Source organism: Pezoporus occidentalis, unplaced genomic scaffold, assembly GCF_034315485.1.
Source record: "Pezoporus occidentalis ecotype Australia unplaced genomic scaffold, CSIRO_AGI_Poc_V1 ctg62, whole genome shotgun sequence".
Taxonomy (NCBI): Eukaryota; Metazoa; Chordata; class Aves; order Psittaciformes; family Psittacidae; genus Pezoporus; species Pezoporus occidentalis.
This window is the reverse complement of record NW_026915966.1, coordinates 1,907,856-1,932,692: the sequence shown is the minus strand read 5'-3', so window position 1 is coordinate 1,932,692 and position 24,837 is coordinate 1,907,856. Positions and strand designations below refer to the sequence as shown.

General features: G+C 39.4%; 1 protein-coding gene across 3 annotated transcripts in view; it reads left to right on the top strand.

Moving 5' to 3' along the window:
• Positions 1-1,215: 1,215 nt before the first annotated feature.
• TBCD (tubulin folding cofactor D) overlaps positions 1,216-24,837 on the top strand; it is a 122,486-nt gene continuing 98,864 nt past the window's right edge. The window contains exons 1-9 of one of the 3 annotated variants that reach the window (XM_062639751.1): positions 1,216-1,476; positions 5,860-5,910; positions 6,111-6,208; positions 6,932-7,033; positions 8,932-9,075; positions 9,857-9,912; positions 13,613-13,745; positions 21,756-21,801; positions 24,514-24,646. In XM_062639751.1, coding sequence (XP_062495735.1) covers positions 1,284-1,476; positions 5,860-5,910; positions 6,111-6,208; positions 6,932-7,033; positions 8,932-9,075; positions 9,857-9,912; positions 13,613-13,745; positions 21,756-21,801; positions 24,514-24,646 — 956 coding nt within the window. In that variant the 5' untranslated portion in view covers positions 1,216-1,283. Of the gene's footprint in view, positions 1,477-5,859; positions 5,911-6,110; positions 6,209-6,931; positions 7,034-8,931; positions 9,076-9,856; positions 9,913-13,612; positions 13,746-21,755; positions 21,802-24,513; positions 24,647-24,837 lie in introns of those variants that run through there. The other 2 variants (XM_062639750.1, XM_062639752.1) reach the window with 2 other exon arrangements.

Below are 24,837 nucleotides of genomic sequence, written 5' to 3'. Positions count from 1 at the left end.
CCTGAGCACTCAGTTTAATTTGTTAGCTGGTCTGATCTTCCAAGTTTATTTTCTATTAAGTAAAAAGATAACCTGAGGTGACTTAATGTCTACTTTAGAGCCCAGCTTTAGCTTCCTAGTGTTGGGGATGTATCAAGAGCCAAGCGGAGAAGTGCTGTTACCAGGTAAAATACCCAGTAGCGAGGGGGAAAATGTGTGGGAAGAGTAGGTGATGTTCTGTGTTTAAGGCTGAAATATGACAAAACAGCTTCCTGAGGGGAAAGAGTCTGGTGTGAGACCATTAACTGCAGTGAGGGGACAGACGCTTGGTGTGAGTCTGCCCACTTAATTCCCTTCCCTTTTTTGCTGCAGTTGTAGTTTGCAGCACTCAAACTTTGTTTCCAGAATGTTACGAAGTGAAATAATGAGGTTTTGTTTCCAGAATTTCAAGAGATTTAGATGATAAGTTACGATACTAACCATGGCATTTGATGTTCTGGTATGGATAGGGTACGAAATTAACATGGTCATGGATAACGGCGTAATCCAGTTGCCTTCCACACGCCTTTCGCAACCTACACAAGGTGACTCGGGAGGCGGATTCAGGACGGTTGTTCCCGGTGTCAGCAGTGGGCTCGGTGGGCAGCAGTGGGCAGGAGCATTCGCAGCCAGAGCAAGGTAGAGCCGAGATGGAGGGGGACGTTCCCCAGCCCGCTGATGAAGCCTAAACCAGGCCTGTCCGGGCCGGCAGCCCGCAGGATCGCAATGAACACTGAACAATGAACTGCCGGCCGGCCCCAAGGACTCCCCCTTACCCCTCAGCCCTACGCCTCCGCCTCCCCTCAGCCGCCCGCTCGGCGGGTGGGAGGCGTGGTCTCGCGCGGGCGCGCAGCCGCCCCTGCACCCTTTGGTCCCGCGCGGCGCCCCGTAGGAGCGAGGCTGCGCCGGGCAGCGCGGGCAGGCTGCGGGCAGCGCCGCTGCGGTTGCCAGGGTAATGCGCGGCGGGGCCGGGTCTGAGGCGGGGGGGGGGGGGGGGGGGTAAGCGCGTCCTTCGCACTCCCCGGTGCTGTCGCCGGCGTCTTCGCGGTCCCCGAGAGCGTGGGGAGGCGCGGTAGGGCTGGGCCGGGCCTCCGCTGTGCCCGGGAGGGGCGCGGTGGGCCGCATGGCGGCGGGCGGGGCTGTCGCGGGCCGTGTGTGAGGAGCGGCGGTGTCGCCTGAGGGAGGGACGGCTGAGGGCAGGGGTGGGCTCTGGTGCATTGACCGGCTCTTGCTCTGCCCAGCTGTGGGAGGCAGCGGCGGCGGACATGGCTTTGGGCGAGATGGATGGAGTGGGGTCGGAGCCAGAGGAAGGCAAGAATCAGGAGGCGAGTGTCATCACCACGAGAAGCATCCTGGAGAGCTTCACAGAGAGCCAGGAGGTCAGGGGTCTCATCGGTAACCTGAAGGGAGCCTTCGGGGACCAGGTGACTCGGGAATCGATCGTGGAAAAATTTGTAGGTAAGCACAGCATCCAAAGGGAGCGTGTTCTTTATTGGTTAAAGGAATTTAGTGCCCCAGAAGGACTGAAACACTGATTTTGGGTTAGCAGTAATGCTGGAACTTTATCAACAAGTAGTTTAGGTTTGTTTTTTACTCATTTTGTGTTCCAGGTGTGTATTCCACAGTTTAACTACTGTAAATAAAAACGTTTCAGATTTAAGAAATCTGAATTCTGACCCATGTTTAGCTTCCAGTTTTTCATTCAAATGCAGGCAGTAGCGTAATTAAAGTTTTTACGTCTGTCAAATAAAGCCATTTTTGTGCCTAATCACTTGTTAAAAATGCATACATTTTAAGCTTTAAAGGGATAATATTTTTACTTTCTGTTTCATAGAAAATATGAAGGCCAGCTGAATCCATACAGATCATGTAATTATTTCTGAGAGAGGGCACCTTGGGTGTGACTTAGTAACTGAGCTTTTGTGCCATATCATGAAAGTGATTCTGCTTCTAGACCTCAGCTGAACATAGAAGTGTGTGATTAGGTACATGTAGCAGGGCCTTTGTAATTAGCCTGTTATGATGCACATCTGTGTATTGGATCCGATATTCTGACCAGGTGATTTGCAGAAGTTGATTCCAAGTTTCTTGTATTTACAAGTTGAATTAAGTGAACTACCATTTTGCAAGTGCTTTTGCAAAAATGGTGAAATTGAAAAAAAAAACCAAAAAACTTGCAGTCAAAATATTGATCCAGTGTCTGTATTTTGGACAGAAAGAGACTAGGTAGGCAGGCAATAAACCAGAAAGCCCTAAATTTGGAAATCTGGCCCTGCAGAAGTTACTCAGTAGTATTGTACTTAGTTGACATAACTGTTCTGAGGAGGTTAATGATGAACATGCAACTGTTCAGAAAGAAGTAGCACGAACATTCATATTTGTGTTGATTGTTCTGTATCACAGGTGAAATGGTTGACTTTGATGGGATAGAGAAGCCATTATTGAAGAAATCTGTGTCTGAAAGGCTATCATTATCTCTACCCGATCGATCACCTTGCTATACTTCTCTTTCATATCATGTGTACTGTCTCTGTGTATTTATATTGTATTTATGAACTTTCTGCATGCACATTCTTGCCCATTCAGTTCAGTGTTAATATACATAAAGCTGATAGGTAAAAGTATGTTGGTCAATACTTTGTTATGATATTTAGTGTTGTACCATTTGATCCTTTGATAATTTGCTCTCATTTGGGCAAACTGTCCCAAATATGGTGACAGGCTAAATGTGTGGGATGTCATGTTGAAGCTTAAGGAATAATCTGTATGCAGATACAGCAGGGATCATCACTTACAGGGGATTTTAACTCAGGTCTCTGAAGCATTTACAAAAACATGTGTTGCTCATTTTTTTGGTGGACTGTTAGAAGTTTGGAAGTGTCCTGGGTTCAGCTGTAACAGTTATTTTTGTCCTTCCTAGTAGCTGGTGCAGTGCTGTGTTCTGGCTTTAGTCTGAGAATAATGCTGGTAACACACCAGTGTTGTAGTTGTTGCTCAGTTGTGCTTACCCTGATCAAGGACTTTCCATTCTAATGCTCTGGCAGTGAGGAGGGGCACAAAAAAAGCCAGGAGAGAGCAGAGACAGGACACCTGACCCAAACTAGCCAAAGAGGTATTCCATGCCACAGCGTGTCATGCCCAGGCTATAAAATGGAGGGAGTTACCCAGAAGGGACTGATTGCTGCTCAGGTCAGGCTGGGTATGGGTCAGCGGGTGGTGAGCAATTGTGTTGTGCATCACTTCTGTTTTTTGGTTTTTTTTTTTTTCCTTTCCTCTTTTAGTTTTATATTCTCTCCTCTTGTTATTTCTCTTATCATTTTTATTATTAGTAGTATTATATTATACTTTAGTTATAGGGCTGTTCTTATCTCAACCCATGGGGATTACATTCTTTTGATTCTTCTCTTCATCCCACCTGGGGGTGGAAGGGGGAATGGAAGTGAGTGCATGGGTGCATGGTGCTGAGTTACAAGCTGGGCTTAAACCACATCAGGCACAGCGTTTAATCTGCAACCAGGATTTTGTAGGAAAAATTAGGAACTTTTATTTATTGATTTATTTTTTAAATAACATTTGAAGAATTTTTTTCCAGTTAATTCTCTTCAGCATTTAGATTTAGGGATTTATTTTGGATTGCTGGACTGTGATTTGGGAAAACAAGTTGGAAAGATGTGGAATTTAACAGCAAATTCCTTATCTGCTTGAGAGCTGTAGTTTGGAGTGTTGATGGGATTTCTTGTATTCACTAATTCTGTCATTTGCAGCTTAAGGTATGTTGTGGTTTAAGCCCAGCCTGTAATTCAGAACCACTCAGCCACAATTGCACAGGCTGAGATAACAGTCCAGTAACTAAGGTGTAACGCAAAACTACTACTGCTGCCACCAGTAATAATAATGATAAAAGAAGTAACAAGGGGAGAGAACAGACTTGCTCACAAGCTGCCAACCGATACCCAGCCCGACCTGAGCAGCGATCTGGCCCTTCTGGGTAACTGCCCTCAGTTTCTGTACTGGGCATGATGTGCTGTGGTATGGAATACCCCTTTGGTTAATTTGGGTCAGATGTCCTGTCTCTGCCTCCTCCCGGCTTTCCGTGTCCTTCCTCACTGGCAGAGCATGAGACTGAACAGTCCTTGATCAGAGTAAGCATTACTTAGCAACAACTAAAAACTTCAGTGTGTTATTAGCACTGTTCTCTAACTAAAGTCGAAAACACAGCGCTGCAGCAGCTACTAAAAAGGAGAAAAATAACTGTTACAGTTGAACCCAGAACAAGGTATCATTAACTACAATAGGAAGTTACTGATGATTAGGAGCTCAGGCTTCCCTCTTGATAAAAGGCCAGCACTGTGGTGTCTGGATGGAATTGCACAAATACCTGCCAAGGATACCATTGAAAGTGATTATGCAGTGTCATCCACTGGTCAACTGCAGCACTGTTGAATTTGAATTATATCTTCAGTATAAGTGTTGATGTGACAAGTGGATAAAAGGGATAGGGAGTGAAGCTGTGAGAAACATAAATGCAGGAAAAGGAGGGATTAAGAAAGTATTTTAGTTTTTTAATTGAAAAGCTATTTTCTGACCAAATGTCTACAATGACCCTGGCAGTCTCCAGTGCAATACTGGTTAAGCTGAGATCTCTTCTGAAATCCAGCTCTCGTTTCTGCAGTCACTTTATGTTGATTCTGTGTGTAAATTGAAATGCCTTTGTTTCTAAAAACTGTGGCAAGTTGTTCTTGGGGTTGTTTTTTTTTTTTTTTTTTCAGTATTCAGTTTGTCTTTCCTTAAGTCAGTTCCCAAAAGGAAGATAACATATTACTGCAGCAAGATAAAGTAATGTGAAAAGTCTCGAGGAGCACAGATAGTAATAGCTACAGTTTATATTCGTCCAGGTTAAAATTAATCAAGAATTCTTTGTTCTTTGCTTAACACTTTATTCTAGTTCAAAATGAAAAACTAGCTCTGAGGATTGTGAAGTGCATCTTCACTTTCAAAGTATTACTGTGTTGGTTTTTTTTCCTGCTATAGCAAGGTAGCTCAAAAGAAAGAGATAAGAATTTTGTGGTGCCCATACCCTGTTTCAGTACAGATCCTCAATGGTAGAACTATGTCTTTAAACACGTTCCAGGCATGGGAGGAGAGATAGCCTTGTGGTGAAGCCCAGTGTGTCCTGGGAGAATTTCCCCATGGCTGAATTAGCCTCAGAGTTAGAAAAGAGTCATGCTACTCCAATTCTTGATGTTGAGATATCTTGGTCTGTGTTTTTAAAGGCAATCAGTCATTTGACATGCCAACAAGTAGAAAAGTGTGTAAAAGTAAGTGGGATTCCATATGTTAAGGAAGAAGATGTGAACAGCAGGGCAGAAAGATGTAAAGCAGTGTTCTGGTCCTGTGTGGGTAGGAGTCCACTGTAAAGCTGGTACATCTGGAGCAGCTGCAATCTGTAGTGGTTCAGTGTTGTCCTCTGTTTGCAGTTTCCTTAGAAATGGTGTGTTGGTAAGTGGTGCTTAGGAAAGGAGAGACACAAGGAGCTCTGCAGTGAAGGACATCAGCAAACTGAGTGAGTTCTGTGAGCTTTGTTCACGGTAGTTTGAGAGACTTTTTGGTTCAGTGTAGGTAAATGATTGCACTGTGTAAGGGCACAAACTGTATTTTTACAGTTATTTTTTTGTAGTGTGCTTACTTTTAGACCTTGCTTACAGGTGGTGGCAGCACTTAGCTCAAGGATACAGAAATCTTAAGCTAAAGCTGGATAGAATTGGGGTGTATCTTGCAATTAATGCGTGTGAGAGCCTTTTTTTCAACTAGTTTATTACAGATATCTATCTTCCTTTTCAGGTATAATGGACAAGTACCAGGAGCAACCTCACTTGCTGGATCGTCACTTAGGTACGAATGTCATCTTTAAATATTTTTTGTGTATGTACTTGAAAATCTGTTAAACTAGAAGGTCCATATTTGCATTACAAGATTGCTGTGGTTTATATTATATTATTTATAACACTTATAACACTCTCTTTATTATTAGAAGTATGAGAAACTGTAAGCTAACTGCATGTAGTCTGACTTTTCCCCTTCCCTTTCATTAGAGTGGATGATGACTTTGTTGTTGGATATAGTACGGGACAACGGATCTCCTCCCCAACTTGTTCACCTGGCTTTTAAATTTCTTTACATCATTACAAAGGTAAAAAAACCCAAATGTAACTGAAATATCTGTTTTCAATATATTATTTATTATTTAAAGAAAAAAATCTACATCTTCAAAAATAGTAAAATTAATAAGTAAGTGACTAAGTATTGTGAGAGAGTAGTTCTTCTTTTTTTACCATTTTCCCTGATAGTTTATGTTATTTAATGACCCAGAGTGGTAAAAATCAAGGTCTGCATACAAAAAAAAAAAAAAAAGCCTATAAAGAATTGCAGACTTTGAGATACTGAGTGACAAAACCAGAATCATAATGTTAAAAGGAACGGTAAAGTATGATGAAGAATTGGATGGATTGTGGAATTTCCATCTAAGCATGTGAAAACATGTTTTGACTGTGAGGACTGAACACTGCAGTGGATTGCTTAGGGAAGTTGGGATATCTCCATCCCTAGAGATGCTGAATACCCTACTGGACATGGTCCTGGGCAGCCTGCGGTGGGTGACCATGCTTTGGCAGGAGAGTTGGACTAGGCAGTCTCCCAGCGGCCCCTTGGTTTCAAGTTAAAATATTAGCAATCCATTAATTCTTAGTAAGTTTGTAAACTGCAAAAATGTCAAGGTATTTAAGACCTTAATTCATAACCTACATTCATAGTACATGAGGATCATATACAAGAAGCTCGTTAAAGGGTATTTTACTTTTCCTCAGCACTTGACAATGCCAGATGGTTTATTAAATTTTGAAACTTTCTGTTACAGGTGAGAGGATACAAAGTTTTCCTCCCACTGTTTCCTCATGAAGTTCGTGATCTACAGCCTGTTTTGGATATGCTTGTAGACCAGAATCCAAAAGATCCTGAGGTGAGAACTTGCTTTACTTTTTGTTTAACTTCTGTGTCTCCAGCAGAAAAAGCTAATGAGCAGTGTTCAGAAAAAAATCTGGAAGAAAGTGTATAAAGGAGTGATACATCCTGTCCAGTGTTAACTGAACCATCGGGGTTTTAGTGATAGGACAAGGGGGAATGGCTTCAAGCTGAAAGAGGGTGGATTTAGATGGGCTATTGGGAAGTTCTTTGTGAGGTGCTGGCACAGGGTGCCCAGAGAAGCTGTGGCTGCCCCATCCCTGGCAGTGTTCAAGGCCAGGTTGGACACAGGGGCTTGGAGCAGCCTGCTCTAGTGGAAGGTGTCCCTGCCCATGGCAGGGGTTGGAACTGGATGAGCTTTAAGGTCCCTTCCAACCCAAACTATTCCGTGATTTAGTGTGATAGTCATCTTGTCAGAAGAGAAATTTAGTATTGAAGAAGAGGTTTTATGTTTTTGTTTCATGGAACATGTTCTGAGGATTTAGAAGTGATGGTTGTAGAGGTGCAAGTAAAATCTCTAACCATTCATATAGGGGAAGAAATTAATTGAAACAACAGTAGTAAGAAAGGCAGTGAAGGATACTGAACTTGGAGTAACTGAAAAATCCTCTTCCTGCTATGCAAATCATTAAGGGTCATGTTAATTTACCTTGGGAGTCATAAAAGTAAAATCACAGGAAATGGAGTATTTAAGTTTTATGTATTTATCCGTCTTTATGTTAAGAGGTCGGTTTTAAAACCCTGGGGTTTTGTCAAAGTTGGTATGAGAACTTCTATTTTGATGAGGAAATAAAGATAATAGTTCATTTTCCTTGTTTAATTTCAAAAAACATTTTTTTCTTCCCCAATCCCTGAACATTTATCTTCAGATCTGTGAGGTTTTTTGATTTTTGTTTTGTTTTTCTTCCACTTTTGTTTTGAAAGGAGGGAGGTGAGAAAATGGCACAGTTATGGCATGAGAAGTTTTTGCTTTTTGATAATACATTGAGTCTGAAAAATAACTCTAGAATTTCAGGGTTTTTTCCTACCTCTTTGTAGTTTGAGAAACAGTGTGCCCTCACTTCCTTGTATGTCCTCATTTAAAGTCTTATTTGGCTGGGAATGTTCTGGGCAAGAATTCTGATTTGAAAAATGTATTTAGGCAAATAATTTTTAAGCATGGATTGAGATCATAGAATGGCCTGAGTTGGAAGGGACCCATAAGGGTCCTTCCGTAAGGATCCATATGGATCATCAAGTCCAACATACCATAGTTCATATTCTTCTATCTTTGAATAAAGAAAGGTAAAAATTCCAGAAGGCTTATTACTGCAGATTAATTTTGAGAGATCATAATCTATTACAAGTAACAAATAATGGATCTGAAGGCAATAACTGTATCTCTGTTCTAAGTTAAAATAAATTCATAATAAACATTATCAATTCTGATCACTTTGCTGCTGCTGTAGTAGCTTTAAAGCCTGTAAAAGTTCCTTCATGTCTGTCTGTCTGTCTGACGAAACACATCCGAAGTTCTTTCAGTAAACTCATGACAGCAATACATATGAAATTAGGAAGAAGAACCTATTTCTCTCATATTTGCGACTGGAGGCACAAATGGGCTGAGGGAAGAAGGAGCAAACAGGAAAACAGCAACATGTAGTTTTCCTTTAGGAAGAAACAAACTTGTCTGGATTTCAGATTCAGAGGGAAGGGTCCATTAATTTTGTTACTGTTTTCCTGTTTGGATTTTCTTGTAGTTCTGTCTCCTTTGGTGTTTCAATGTTCAGGTTCAGAGTTTTTACCATCTCACTTCGAAAGTTCCTTGGAGCCAGTGGATAGTTTGTGCGTCAGGCACTTTGTTGGAATATACTGCAGGAAAGGGAGTGCATATTCTGTTTTACTATTCTTTTCCAGACTTGGGAAACTCGTTATATGCTTCTGCTATGGCTCTCCATGATATGCTTGATTCCTTTTGATCTGGCCCGTTTTGATGGCAATATTTCTGAGGAGGGGCACACTCGCGTGCCCACAATGGATCGCATACTTACAGTAGCAAAAGTAAGTATAAAACCTCTTGCAATATTTTCCAACCTGTAGTGTTTTTCTTAGGCTTAATCTTCCAATATGTAATAAATGATTGCCTTTTCAGAATATTGTTTAAAACCATATGTTCTGCATCTGATCTGTAAAGGATTTATCTGTAGTTTTGGAATCTTCAAGATGTTCTTTGCTGCTTTAGTGTTGGATGAGGCTGTTACTTGTTTTCTCACAAGCAGTAAACTGACTTGTTTTACAACTATCTGATATGACTGTATGCCTTAGATTATGTTAACAGCTTTTAGCATTTGAAAACAGTAGCTGGCTTTTTCTGAAAGCTGAGTTTGATGATTTATATTGAAAATCAGCTTTTGGTCAGGATTAGTAACATTGGAAGCTATGACCGCATGATGAATTTTCCACAAAGGTAATAAAGCTTCACTAAGCATAAGCCAAAGTGTTTGACTTATCAGCCTTTTAAGATAAACATAAACATCATGCCCTCCCCACAAATACCTGAACATCTTATGCTTTTGACACTTGCAGCATTTAAGTGGCTTATCTCCTGTAGGTTTGTAGTAGCACCTTTGAAAGACTAGAAGGGAGACCTCATTGTTTGAGATACAGAAAGTGGGAAATTTAATAGTTTTACAATCTTAAGCTTAGTTTATATCATAATTACATAAAATATATGATCATAATATTTGTAATGGTAAGTATTATATTCATGTACAAAGTCATGTAGTTGTTATTAAATCTACATGTGTGCATTGCTTTACAGTTAGTTTTCTTTTACCCTTAGTGTTACTTGGTTGTCAGTGATAAGGCTCGAGATGCAGCTGCTGTGCTGGTTTCAAAGTAAGTCTCTTCTGTGCTTCTTGGCAGAAAGGGAAAAGCTAGTTCCCCTTTCTCCTGCCACACTTTTGTCTGATACTCTGCTAATGATGGCATTGGGAGGACTGGAATTTGCCAGCTGTATGTGGGATGTAAAACTTGCCTGAATCAGATCCAATAGTGTGTTTGTTACTGGACATGCTCTGTTTTTTTTCTGCTTACTAGAGGAACAGGTACCTACCAGAAGTGATACAGATCCTCACTGTTAACAGGATATTCTTCAGTTGCCTTCCAGGGCAATTTACAATGTTTGTACTGCAGTGTTTCAGAAAGATACAGTTTCTTTGTGTTGCTGCTGATTTTTGCAGTGTGTTGCACATGAAACAGAAAACTGGTATGTAGGATTACTGGCTTGATGTTTCCTGTTGGGATTTATGTAAAAGGAAGGAGTAGTGCTAGAATTAATTTTCTTAATATCCATCTTGTCCCTTTCGTCATTCTCTCATCCAGAAAACAGTACTGCTTTCTTAGGTTTATTGTCAATTCATTCATCAAATTAAGCAGGTGTAGGATAACAGAACTTTCTAAATCCAGTTGTTTTACATGGTGGTCTTGACATCCAAAAATTTGTGATAGAGATGCAGTTGTTTTGACGGGTTTTTTGTGTCATTTCAGTGACACTGGTGGTAGGGTTGTTTATAAAATTGAAATAATGAAACTCTGTAGCTGTTCTTTCCTTCTGCATTAGTGAAGATTTCATTTCTGATGCATATGAAAACGAATTAGACCATAAACTGTGCTGGTATGTCCATATCTTTTTCCAGTGTATATCATAGTTCATATTCCAGTATATTCTAGCAGAAGAGGGCTCCAGTCAGCTCAGTTTGTCATTTTGTTTTTTCTTTCATCTTTTTTCTTTCTTTTAAAGCAAGTAAAACCTTTCCAAAAATCTTTACACCAGCATTTACTCTGTCTACACTAGGGGGCTCTGCCAACATAGTTTTACCAGTGTAGCTGTAGGAGCGGAGGCTCTATAGGTGAGTGAACAAGGTGAAATGATGGTAGTGGATGTCTGGTCTGAACAATAAAATCCGCATTAACTTTTTTCTCCAGATTAAGAAGAATTAATTGTATCAAAATAGTTGTTAACAGATCCTGTCTTTTGGGGGGAAATAACTGTTCATGTACTTTAAATTAATTGAGCTTCAGTCACAGGACTTGGTGCTTTAGAAAGGTGTTTTTAGTTGAGTATAATGGTGCAGTTCTGAATATCATGACAAAACAAACACTTTTGGTTTAGAACTGGCAGAGTCATGGAGAAAATTCATGAAGGAGTTTGAGAGCACAGTTCTCTGGTGACTAGTCCTGTACTTTTCTGATTTACTCCAAAATATTTCAGAGCCAAATTTAAGTGAATGCATTAATCATTTGAATTGCCTTCAATAAATAAACTTGACTGTTACATACTTCTTTCCATGTGACAGAATGTAGGTTTCTCTCCTTGTCATAAATAGGTTTTTGCAGTTATTTTGGAATTGAGAACTGGAAGTTGGTTTTCCAGCATTTTTATGTTTGCATTGGTCGTCTGCCTTGTGACAGGTTGTCAGAAGCAGAGGATTTAAGGTGGAAATGTGACACAGAGTGAATTACTCTGAGCATTCATGTGGCCAGATGTGCTTCCTAAAACCCCAGAAAAACATGCAGATCAACAAACTGGGATAGACTCTTGAAGGTACATCCAGTGTCTGGAAGCCTTCTCAAGTAAGGGTGACAGTCATTTAAAAAGACTCTTTCATCCCATTATGGTAATTGAATTTGCGCTTCATTTGTACTCCAGGGTATCTGTAAAACTAAATTACTAGTGGAAGCATATATATAGTCATGTGACTGAATACAGCACTGTATTCAGCAAAGCTCTGTCTTCATGCAGTGCTCAACCCTGGATTTCAGGGGGATTTCATAAGGGCCTAGCATCTGAACACAGGGTACTGGGCAGGTGTGTTATCAGTTGTCTTATGTTCTTTTCACTTCCATTTTATTGGCTGAATTAAGTTTTATTAAAAACATATGCTAATAACAAGTACCAGCTGCATCAAGGTGCATAAGGCTGTAATGGGAGGGAAGTTACTATCTAGGGTACTCGTAAGTATTTAGTTTATTATGAAAACACTATTTTCAAAACAATCTAGTGATTAAAACACTTCACCAGGAATTGGAAGACCTGGGTCCAAAGCATTTTGGCCTTGGTGCGCTTGAATTCACTGCTTTCATATCACAGATCAATTTTTTAATGAATGGGCATAGTTATTCCGAGAAGAGATCACTGCTGCTGCTTCTTAGGAATACAAAAATCCAAGGACAAGGAGAGAGATGAGATACAGGAATCTTAGTAACACACTGAGTAGGGAACTGCTTTGGGAGGAAGTCTGGGTGCTGTTTCCTTCTTTAAGGAGTTAATGAATTTCAAGAGAACCATCAGGATCCTGTTTTCTGAAGTAATTTACTTTTCAGAGGCAGAGGAGCTGGAATTTGTTTCATGAATTCTCCTTTCTGTCTGCTTAGGGACCTGGTTGCAGTAGGTGGGGATGAGGCTTATCTTGCTTCTAGTCTGGAGGTTATGGCACTCCTTTGGGAAAATAAGATTTAAACTCCTTTGGGCTAAGAAAGGGTCTAGGAACCAGTTCATCTACTTTACAGGTTACTTCTCTCCACTTGCACTGTTGTGCAAGAGAAGGCTGTGTCCTTGCTACTTGGTTATAAAGCAAAACACCCTTCCAACTAAGCCCTGCCCCAAATCCTCACTGTTGCTGAACACAACAGATACTGACTTTGAAGACAATTCAAGTGATCACATACATGCTCACTGTTTCCTGTCTTCTCTGTATTTAATATTTCCCGTTAGTTAACTCTTGGCGCAGTTCCTCATTTACTTTGTAGGTGTATAAACCAGTTACAGGCTCTGCATACATCCTTCTTTAAGCACAATGAATTGTACTTTTGGGGCTTTCCCATGTACCTTCTTTCCTTTGACTGCATTAAGAACAAAGTTTCTTAATTTAGTCTGAATCTCTGCTTGTTTGTAAGTGCTAAGAGCACTAAATTATCTAATTGAAGCAGATGCTCTGACTGTAGCTTGCTTGCCACTTATGATTATAGGTTAACAGAAGTAGTTTGACCATAATGTACCTCTTTTGCCCTCAGATAGGTGAAAATGCATCTCTTGACCCATCTAGTGTGTTAAATAACAAGTGTTTGACCTCTTCACATATACAAAACCCCAGTGTAGCACTGATGATTACGCTTTATATGGGCCTGCTTGATAACAGTGCAGCATGGACAACTGTGGATTTGCACCCATTTTCAGATGTGCAAAATAGCTGTTCTTGGTGAGAATGGTGGAGAGAATCCTTGTATTTGCTTGAGCTTTTCACTAATTCTAGTGGACCTTTGGAATGGTTGTTGCTTTACAATTAAGATGAGAAATCTGTAGGATACAAGTTTATAGATTGAAGTGAATGTGGAATTCTGGGTCAAAGCCTTGCTCAGAGACAGAAGGGCTGAATTTATGATAGTCTGGAGTGTTTCCACCCTCAGCAACTTAGCAAAATATGCATTGGAGAGTTGTATTTAGGAACTGCAACCAGTTTGGATAGCAGGAAAAATTATATTTCACTGAAAGTCATAAAGTTAGTAACTGCGGTGTTTGTTTTTCTTGCTGTGACAGATTTATTGTCCGCCCTGATGTCAAGCAGAAAAGGATGGCCGACTTCCTGGACTGGACACTCTCCATGATATCTAAATCCTCCTTTCAGTCTATGGAGGGGACAGTTGTTATGAATGGCATGCTCCAGGCCCTGGTAAATACTTGTCTTCTTTTTAAAGATAGATGATTTTATTTGTGGTCATATGATACTGCCGTGATAGACCTTTAATAGCAAATGCACGGAGAGTTTATGTGTGTTTATTAAAACAGGATAAGATTATGTACTGCTTGAATTTCTTCCACAACAGTTTGCAAGTTGTAACTTCTCATATACATATATTTTTTGGAAGTATTCTTCTCATCACCAAATGAAAGTGAGGTTGCCAGCATAGATACTGATAAATAACTCTCAAAAGTGCTTTTAAATATCTGATTATATATCAGTAATCATTTCATAATTTAGTTTGGGTTGGGGTTGGTTGGTTTGTTTGCTTGTTTTGTTTTTTCTTTGAACAAAACCTTTGAAATACTGAAAAATTGGAACTGTATGAAGTGCAAAGGTTGGGCTTCTGGTATAGCGGTGGTCTCTCCTACACTTCAGAAGTGGTAACCAAAATGCAAGTGACTCTAGCAAGTTGTATGCATTTCTTTGACTTAAATCTTGTTCTCAAGAGTTTTGTTAAGACAAACTAAACTTGTTAGTGTCCTTCAGCGGTCTGAGAAAATGCACTGTTTCCGATGGTTTTGCTTGCTAATTTGAGCAAGTTTTTTGTTTAATGCTCCTTGCCTTGTTAAGTAACAATAGATTAAGACTCCAAAGTGCTAAATTCTTAGTGTGGGTTTTAAAATTTATATACTGTGCATGGGAAAAAATCTGTAATACCTCAGCCACTGCTGTATGATAGCATTCCTCCTGTACATTCAAAGAATATCTTTTTATAAAAGCTTTCTTGTAGTTTTACACCCTTAGAAGTGTTGGTGTGCATTTTGAAACACTTGAATAACAGTTTTGGTATCTGATTTTGATTCTAAATATATTTGGGTAGAATGGGGCAGTTCGTGCAGGTGGAGTTGTTACTCCTCGGTTTTGTTGTTGACCAAAGTGGAGGTGATGACTTGCTCTTGACCAGTCTTTGCACAGTTTTAAGGATTTGCTGGTGTTTGTACAAGTTTCTATCATTTGCATACATTTGCAGCTCTTCTTAACTAATAGCTATGAGGACTCGTACACAGTATGTTACTAAACATCAAAGCAAAGTTCTGGAACAAGTGTGTGCTGTGTGTTTTTTTTGGGGTGTTTTTTTTTTTCATCCCTAGCAGCTCTTCCAAATCAGAAGATACAAGAAATGATCTATATTTAGAATAACTTGGGACGTGCTGCTTAAGCAGGAGGAAGCATTATTTGTATGCATTGCAGTATGTTTCAAAAGACAGAATGATGTTTCATCATTTTATTGTCAGATCTGGAAAGGGAGACTGACTGTTTGCCATTCTAGGTGCATGATGAGACCTGCAGGATGTATAATACATTAGTGTTTTGTCATAATTCCTTTGAGTTTGGCTTTGGCTCTATCCACCTGTTCATTAGTGCATACTAAGCGAAACAGGTGAATACTTAACAAGTAGAATCGAAACTGGAATGTGATACAATATACCTGGAAGCCAGGAGCCTTCTTGCATTTACATTAGTTTTTCCTCCTCTCTGGAATAGGAGAAAGCGTTTCAGGCCAGTTTTATTTGTGTCCTACAGCTCCTAACTCCTGTTCCAGTTGTTAGCTATGAGCAGACTGAGCTTCTAAAACCTTTCTTGCATTCAGTCTTCCATTTTTAATTTTAGTTACTACAATGTAAGCATGAATTAGATCATTAGGGAATAAAGGTTCTCAGAATATGTGTGCAGGTATGTGTGTATGGAGATGTGCTTAAGTGGAGTAGGAAATATTTATTTCAAGAGTTTAATATTAAGAACTTTGTAACATACTTGTAAAGATAACGTTAAACCAAAAATAGCTGAAAATAAAAGGAGTTTTTAAAACAAGTGAACCATTTCTCTTAGACAAAATTCTAACAGTCTGTACAGAAACATAGTAAGTAATTGCCAAGTGTGTGAAGCAGAACACATCCTCATGAGGGACAGCTAAAACTTGTGTCAACAAGCTTCAAAGTTCTTTGCCCTTTGATTCCTCCAGCAATTAATTACTTTAAGAGCCAAACTGTAGTTGCCTGGCCATTTCTTTCTGAACAAGCAGGGGGAAAAAAGACCACTTTTCAGTTTCTGGTCAGTACAGCAAGGCAGGTTTCGGGATGACAGGTTTCGGGAATGTAACCCACCAGGGTGGGAACAAGAAGTCTTTCTGTCCATCAGATCAATTTAGGGCTGCCCCTGACTGGGTGGATTTCAGTTGGATTATGGTATTATGCTGTTTATGACCTGCATGTAGGAAATAGCTTGTAGAGAGATTGGCATGGCAGAACTGTTTTAAAAAGACACGAAACTCTTGCATTTCAATGAACTGAAACTGCAAGTTAGGTACGCAGTGAGTAGTTCGACGTTGCTGCACTTTGATCTGCCTCTTTGTGGCCTTAAGTCTTGGTGATTAGGTATGCTACTGTTTAATCTAACTCAGCGTTATGTGTAGAACAAGTACTACTGTTTCAGGGTTCCTGTTGGAACACGCAGCCTGCATTACATATTTTAATTCCACCAATGCTTTTTCCTTTTTTTCTCTTTCCACCTGTTGTCAGTAATCTATCATTTCACAGCAGGTGTGTACAAATGGGAGTCTCTGCTTATAACATTTCAGATTTAGGTTTTAAAACTGCTCTCTTTAGTTGAAACTGTTGTAACATTAAATTCAGTTCAGTATTGAATTAAATTCACTTTTGTGTTTAGACGCTTGGTGCATTTGAAGGATTATTGATGTTGGATTTGTGTATTGGAGGGATTCTAAATGTTGGATTAATATGACTCAGTTTTTATTATTTTTTTTTAATAACATTTGTTTACTTGAAGGAAACTTCTAACCTGTTTCAAGAATCTGCATTTTAAATTCTCTTGGTCTGGAGGTTTGCTTTTAAACCTACCATTATATCAAACAGCTTTTTAGTTATTGCTGCAGGGTGCAGCACTCCCAGTTCTTGCGTGACAGAGATGTCATCATGTTGAGGTAGCCTTGGGCATTGAAACTTATTAAACCTTATTTGTTTTATAAGTGATTCAGTATACAAGTGTGAGTAATAATTAAAAAAAATAAAACGCCCTACACAGTGATCTGATGAAACTCAAGAGTCTTAAGAACAGGGCATTTCCCTGAGCTGTCTCTAATGCAAAAGTTATTTAGCAATAGCTACATGCTTATGTAAATTTTGCTCCAGGGAAGAAAGAACTCTCTAACTCTATTCTTTCGGACCCAGAGGCACAAAAATAGACTATTTCTAAATAGAATGTTTCCCAAGTCTCTATATTTTTGGCATTCTCAAAGAATTAGCGATGTTAGGATTGTCTGTTGGCGTTGTTTTTTTTGTTCAGAAGTTGTGATTGCTTAGTGTGTTGGTGATAAAGGTTTACAGCAAGCAATGGTGATGTAAGGAGAAGAGGAAAATTCTCGTGTCTGCTGATACCCAGGGCTCTGACCCCTTTCTGGAAGCACTGCGTCTCCTCTCTGAATGGCACTGAGTATTCTAATGGGGCTTTGTCTGATACTTCTTTCTTTCTTTTCACCAGAAGTACTGTAGTTAGTTCAGGGCTTAGGAGCTCTGTTATGCTAAGACTGTTTCTTTTCCTGTTAGGCTCTATTGCTGATTTTAGCTGTCTCTTCTTTTTTTTTTTTTTATATTTCTAAGTAGTTAAAATCTGTGGTTTTAGTCTTGCTAAGGTAGAAAGGAAGGATTCTGTTAGCTTTCTGCATGTTAGTCTAAACTTTTCAGGCTCTCAACTGGTAAATAACTAAAATCTTAAGAAAACAGCTCCTTTTGCCACCCATTTAACTGGGCTCTGTGTTGAAGTTTGTCAGCTTAAGCACCATGTTGATGCCCTGACAAACACGTGTGACTTACAGAAGGAGTAGTATTTTACTGTGTTGAAGACAGTAAGAATAAGGGCTTGAACTAATCTATTTTGCCATTAGCTGCACATATAATGCATGAAATATTCGCTACTTTCAAGTGAATTTATTATTCTGACAGCATGGCCTCCCTCACCTTGTTTACCTCCCCACATCTGGCCTGAAGGCAGGGATGGCTGATAGCTTTCCCTGGACCTGGATGTTGTGTGACTACTAGGGGGTGCTCCAGAGTAATGAAAGATCATTTTCTTCTCTTCCCATAGAGGCTGAAATTATCCTCCCAGTCCTTGACTTGGCTGGTTACGACCAGAGGGTAGATGCAGAGTTGTGTCTCCTGCTTGGCAGGAAGATATACTTGCTACCAAACAGTCAGGCCACCCTTAATGGTGATTTGTGTAGCTTGGGGAACATGTCCTGGAGATGATCCTGATTGATATAGCTCATGGAGGTCGGGCCTGAAGTGGGTTATGCAGACAATTGGAAGGTGTGGTGTGTTTCTCCTGGATTACTAAGAAACTAGGCTTTGTTTTCCTTGCACCATGCTATTTCTAAAGCAAAACCAGACTTGACAGTCGTCACTGCTTGCACACCACTGATTTTCTCTAATTTGTAGGTGGCTTAATTATTTATAAGAGAGGGAGTCACATACTTTTCAACAGTTCAACAGGTTGGGTAAGTTGGTGTATGCTGTATGTCCTCATTAAAGTGAAGAGGCCATGGCGTAACTTTGATTGCCTGGATACTCCAATAGACGGGCTCCTTACTTTGAGTACTGTCAGTTGCTGACACTGAAATGTCTATGCAGGTGGCAAACCAAGCTTATTAATTATTTTGTTTGTATCAGATTTTCTGAAATGGTGCGCCTTGGACATTTTTCTTCCTTCAAGGCAGGAAGTTTAAGCTGGATACTGTAATGCTGATCTCTCCTTTTTTCTGTGTGTTTCTGTTAATGTTTGCTGTTCCTGCAGCATATACTTTTATTTTCAGTATAGTCCTTGTAAGCTGTAGGTTTGCAGGATTTTTGAGACAGTACCTTTGACCTACTGTAGTACATGCTGGAAGAAAATACATACCCCCCTTCCCCAAAGGCTAAAGTTAAAGTGCTCTTTTATTTCCCCTAGAAAACATACATGCTAAGCTCAGAAGTTTGGGAAATTTGGACTTGGGAATGCTTTTGCATACTTTGACTCATAAAGGAGTAATGAAAACTTCTTTTCTTGACATTTCTACAATCAGAACAAGACCCAAACGCTGGATTTCCTGCTGTGTTCCATATCTGAAGAGCTGCTATGATGATTTCAACATCTGAAAGTATATTAGAAATCTTTGCAAGATTTTGCTTGAGACTAGATGTTCTGTTTTAAATATTAGATATAAAAATAGGTTGTTACTTAGGTTTATAGTCACACTGTTGTAGGGAAACAATATACGTTTCACCTTTCTGTTAGAAAATAATAGAAATGGTTGTGAAATGGAATCTGTCAAGTTCACTGTTCTAAATTGAGGCATTGGTTTGTGAAGCTGTTTTCTTTCTTTTGGGGTATTTTTTTAGAAGAACATTAAAAAATTATGGTACAATATTTGAAGAGTTTTCTCATTTCCTGCTTGTGTGTTGGTTAATTTCTTCCCACATCTTGCTTGAGGTGCTTCAAGTTCTGTTTTTCCTGAGGAGTCAAGAGCTGAATTCGAAGTTGGCCTTAAGGATGTGAAAATTCATAGAGAAGCTCATAGGAAGATGCCAGAATTTGGGAACTACAGAAGTCTGAAAGTGTGTAGATGTTTTCAGGATTCTTTTCCACCTTTGAAGCTGCTCCTAGATAGTGTGCTGAGAAGTGAAGGAGGCCTGGAGCCAGGCTGAGAGAGCTGGGCTGGTTCAGCCTGGTGAAGAGAAGGCTCCTTAAGGGGAGACCTTAGACCAGCACCAGTGCCTAAAGAGGCTACAGGAAACCTGGAGAGGGGCTTTGGACAAGGGATAGGACAAGGGGAATGAATGGTTTTAAACTGACAGAGAGGAGATTGAGATGAGATTTTAGGAATAATTCTTCAGTATCAGGCAGGGGGTTGGAACTAAGTGATCTTTAAGGTCCCTTCCAGCCCAAACCATTCTGTGATTCTATGAAGTGTAAGCATAGACATCCAGATGCATTCACCTAGGAGTATTCACAAGGCTGTATTAAAAAGCTCTTTCTCTGCATTATTACTACTTCAAGAGTTACACTGTTTTGTTTTGAATATGCTTGAATATAATCCTAATGATTTGGGGGCAGTCTGTGTGTGTACTTTAAAAGCACTCTTTGCTCTTAACTGGACTTTTCTAGAGAAAAGAGGATAATTGTGAAGATAAGGTGCTGCAGAAATGCTGCAGGATCTCCCGGCATCTGCTACCAACTTGCTAACCTTGTGAAGAAACCATCTAAAAGGTTTTTAAAGCAGAACACAGGAACCAAGCGATGAAGAACTGAGTTTCTGCATGTTTTAGCAGAGAGGTGGAAAAGTTTTAGAGGCACTCTACATTTGCTAGTTACACCAAAGATCTGTAGAGTGTCTGTCATCTTTTCTTTAGGCTTTTTAACACAAGCAGAGTTTTGTTGTAAGTTAGTTGGAAAATAGTTTTTTGTTTGGATACTGGTATGGTGTATTGAGAAAAGCTGTGCTATATTTTTACCACTCATGTTGGTATTTGTTTCTGATGGCTGCTCTTCTGGGCCTGAGGTAGTTGTGTAGCCTTACTCCTTTGTAAATAAATGTCGATTGTTAATGGATGCCTTACAGTTGCTTAGTTACTTGTAAAACCATTAAAAATCTTAAAAAATTCAATCTATATTATCAAATTCCCCTATATAGCTTCAGAAGAGCTGATCAGAAGTGCTAATTTAGGATCCCAAAATGCAGCTTAGTAACAAAACAAACTAGAATGGGTACGTAGCCTGAAGGTGTTTTTATTGCCTTTGTTGCTCTTAACCACACCTGCAGTACAGGAGGCATGTGTGTGTTTGGTATGTGTGAGAAAGTACATATTTTTAAGGTAAGTCTGTTCTCGTTTAACTCCTAGGCATATTTATTGTGGAGGGTTTTTCTTTTCGTTAATGACAACACAAGGAAAAAGAAGTGACTGAACACAGTTTTTGATGCATACTAAGTGAACTGAGGAAACTTTCAATGTTTAACATGTTTTTGTCAGGTGTTAGTAGCCCATTTGTCTCACTCTAGTGCTGGGGCTTAATATTTCTGGGGTATTTAATTATATATAAAATTATTCTAGAAGCTTTTTGCTCTTCTGTAAATCCTTCAGCACAGGAATTCAAGGGTGTTGGAGGTATGTTTGTAGCAGGCTTGCAGTCAGAAATTTCTGTAGCTGGATTTGTTTAGTTTAACATGGAGCTCTCAAAAGCTGTTGGGGAAACAGGATAAAATACTCAGCAGTTTAGGCTGGACCGTGTCCTGCTTGTCACTGTGTGGTTGCTGCTGTTCACTACCCTCACTTATATGTGTTCGTCTCTCATGCGGTGACCAAATGATGCGTTCTCTAATAAGTCGTCACCAAGGCGTATTCAGTTTGAAGATGTTCAGTGCCAGGCAGTCCTAAACAGGACCTAGAGTTCCCCTGGGTCTTCTGCTTGTATTCATGTTCTGCAAATTCTGCTTCACTTCTTAGAGGTTCAAAGCAACATGAGCTGCTTGAGATAATAGGTGCTGTGGTTGCACCTGCACTGAGCTTGTGTGACCAAGCACTGAGCTGGATGGTTCAGAAAGCTGAGCTGGCTGAAAATTAGTGGCTTCCTCCCCCCTTTTATTTTTCCTTTCTCATTTTTTTACCCTTTTTCATTCTGTCTTTAGAGTCTTTTTGGCCAGCTCAGCTCCCTGAGTCGGCTTGCCTACATGATTGTGTGGATGGGAGGGGAAGGCTGAGCTGCAGTATCCTTGACTTACAAAGAAGTAAAACTGCTCCTTGAGACTCTTTCCCTTTTTTTTATGCTATTTAAATTAGTAACCACTACTGATCATTTCAAAAGCATAAAGTATTTTAGAACTATATGTTTGATAAAATGTGTTTTAGAATCTCTATGTTCTCATGTTTGTTTTCCTTATTTTAATTGTAGGCACAGTTATTTAAGCATGCCAAAAGAGAAGATTGTTTACCCTATGGTAAGTTTGTAATATCCTGATTCCTAGTTTTAAGCTATTCCAATTAAAAAAAAAAGGGGGGGAAGAAAGATTAAACTGATAGCAAAGGGTGCTGTAAAGAGCGAAATCAACAGGGAAGTTATGAACCATGCAGTGAGGGGAGGGAAAAAAAGGATGACATGGAGGAAGGAGCAGAAGCCAGTGTGGAATGTTATGTTGGAACAGCTCACAAAGAATTTGGGATTGACCAGTTGCTATAATGCTGAGCTGAACACAGAACATACAGACTATAAGAGGTGGAAAATATGTTTCAAAATTCATTAGAATATAAATTGGTTTTATACACAGTGCTGCTGGAAATTTTGCAGAAGATCTTTGAATTTCTACATAAGCTCAGGATTTCAGAAAACCCAGGTTTAAAGAACCAGCTGTGTACGGGACCAGGTAGAATCACGTAGTGATTCCAGAGGGAGATTATGGTGGATGCAATTAGGAATAGATAGGGACCCAGAAGGAGAGCACAGAAGTTTCTGAACAGTGTAGCTGCATGTTGGAGTTACATTCTTGTCCTGGAATATGGTCAGAGCTGCCTACAAAATGCTAGCTTGTTTTTTATTGATAGCAGTAAAGAGAGGTAGGGAAAGATGATGGCTAACTACAGAACACTACAAAAGAGCTTGTAAGTTTTGGGAAGCTTATCAAAGCACCAGAAAATAGGGTTTGTGCTGTTCACAGGAATCAGGCAATGATGTAAACTCACTTTAGAATGCAGCTTGTGATTTCACTCAATGGAATTTTGACTTCAGTGAAGAAACTTCATAGGTCTTGTGGGGGAAGCAGTTCCCTTCTCCCAGTTACTCATGTCAGAGATGCAAATGCTTCCATACAAAATACCTGAGATCTGAGTAAACGTGGAGATAAGATAGTAAGACAAACAGAATGGAATGACATGTGTGCTTGTCAGAAACAAACAGAAAATATTGATGAATGTCATCACATAGAAATAGCAGACAGCACTGTGGAAGCGTAAACAACAATAGGACTGACAGATAAGCAGAATAATAAACAGGCTAGATAAAATATGGTATAATACAAAATTATGTAGTTTAAAAGATGCAAACTATACAACACAATAATCATAATCAATATGAAAAGAAGATATTTGGCTCACAGCACTAACCCAGCTGGTAAAATTAGAGGTTTTGGCCTACGGCTCATAGAGTATTAAATAGTTACAAGTCTAGTAATAAGAGAAAAATCAGGGGCGTACCAGTGAATAAATGCATCATAGAAAAAATAGAATGCTCATGACTAAGAAGCAGATATTCATGCAGAAATTGTTTGGGATAAGAAAATGTGAGAGACAAAAAGTATTGAAGATTTTTAATTATAACAGGTTCTAACAGCTCTGAGGATCAAATAGGAAAAAACAGACAAATGACAAAGGAAGATACTGTTTGAAATCATTTACACCATAGAACATTATTGTAAAATAAGCACTTGTCCTGAAGTCATTTGCATGGGTCCATAGATATTTTAGTGATTCAGGAGTTGGAAGGACTTGGAAGAGGTTTATATTTTGTTATTGTTTTTCTGTCTGTGAATATTGATGTTTCTGCACTCTCTTTCTCATAAACCATTAGTTTCTAGCTTTTACAACTGCATAAAAATCCAGGTAGGAAGGTATCAAAGTAGGCATTATTACTGGCTTTACCTTTTGGTCTGTGTGTATTCTATTAGCATTTTAGTATGTCAGGATAAATTATAAGCCTTTTTAAAATCTGAGGAGATTTTTAAGTGGTATCCTACATTTTCTCAGACTTTGGAACAATTGTTATGTCTTTGATCTCGGAGTATTTTGAAAACTCTGCTCCAAGACTGGAGTAAGAGGTTGCAAAGCATTTTCCCAGTGCGCATCCATATTTGCAGTGCTTATAGCAAGAATGACCGTCCTTCAGAGCCCAAGCTGTTGGTCTCTATTAACTAATGATCAGCCTTCAAAACAATCATTAATTGTTTTGGGTTGAAAACGCAGGAGGACTGTTTTACTGGTAACAGGAATCTGTTCTGTATGAAAATTCTGAATCCTAGAATTTTATATTCATTAATCCAGGATTCTCCTTTCGTCTCTGTTTTGGTTTTTTTTACTTTGCTGGACAAATAATTTTGTTACCTTTGATGTGCCCAAATGAAAGGTTTTGTTGCTGACTGTTTACACATACACAGTATTTCTCATGTCTAAATGGTTATGGGCATTCATCGTCATAAAAATTCCTGTGCCAGAGGAGTTGGTGCTGCCTGAAAATAATACATGAGGAAAGGGAACAGGAATAAATGAGGATTTTCTTAGTCTTGAAACTGGCTGCAGAGTAAGTGAATTAGATTTTCTGACTCCTGGTTCTGTTACACTGCTGGCAATTCTTAAACCCTGACAGATGCTGGAACATGTCACTTCCAGTGAGAAGCAGAGGCATAAATACTCTAGGAATCTAGCTTCATTATAATTTTCATAGTCAAAAGTAATGCTTAAAGCAATCCTTCCTGTTTGGTAGGTGAAGAGTATTACCACTATTTGACCAGTGTCAGAGCTATTACAAAATAGGTAATAAGGCATTTGCATCTTAGTAGTACCTTTAGAAACCTAAATATTCTCAGGAACTTTCAAAACTTTACAAAACTGATGTTCTTACTGAGATTTTCCAGGTTTTATAGCATGTTTATTTTCTTTTACAGCTGCTACTGTACTTGAGTGTCTTGATAACTGCAAGCTGTCAGAAAGTAATCAGATGGTTCTTCGCAAGCTAGGGATGAAACTTGTTCAGAGACTTGGACTGACGTTTGTGAAACCAAAGGTAGCAAAATGGAGGTTAGTTTAAAGCTGAAACAGTTAAAAAAAAATGAAATCCAAAAGCACTCAGCCAAGGAATACCTAAATGCATGGATTTGACACTGTCCTGTCCTCATAACCTCCCCTAAAAGAGAAAGAAAGAAATCCCTGTGTTACTTGGGAATGAGCTCCTTCTTCATTTGCACTATTTGGAAAAAGTAGATTGCTTC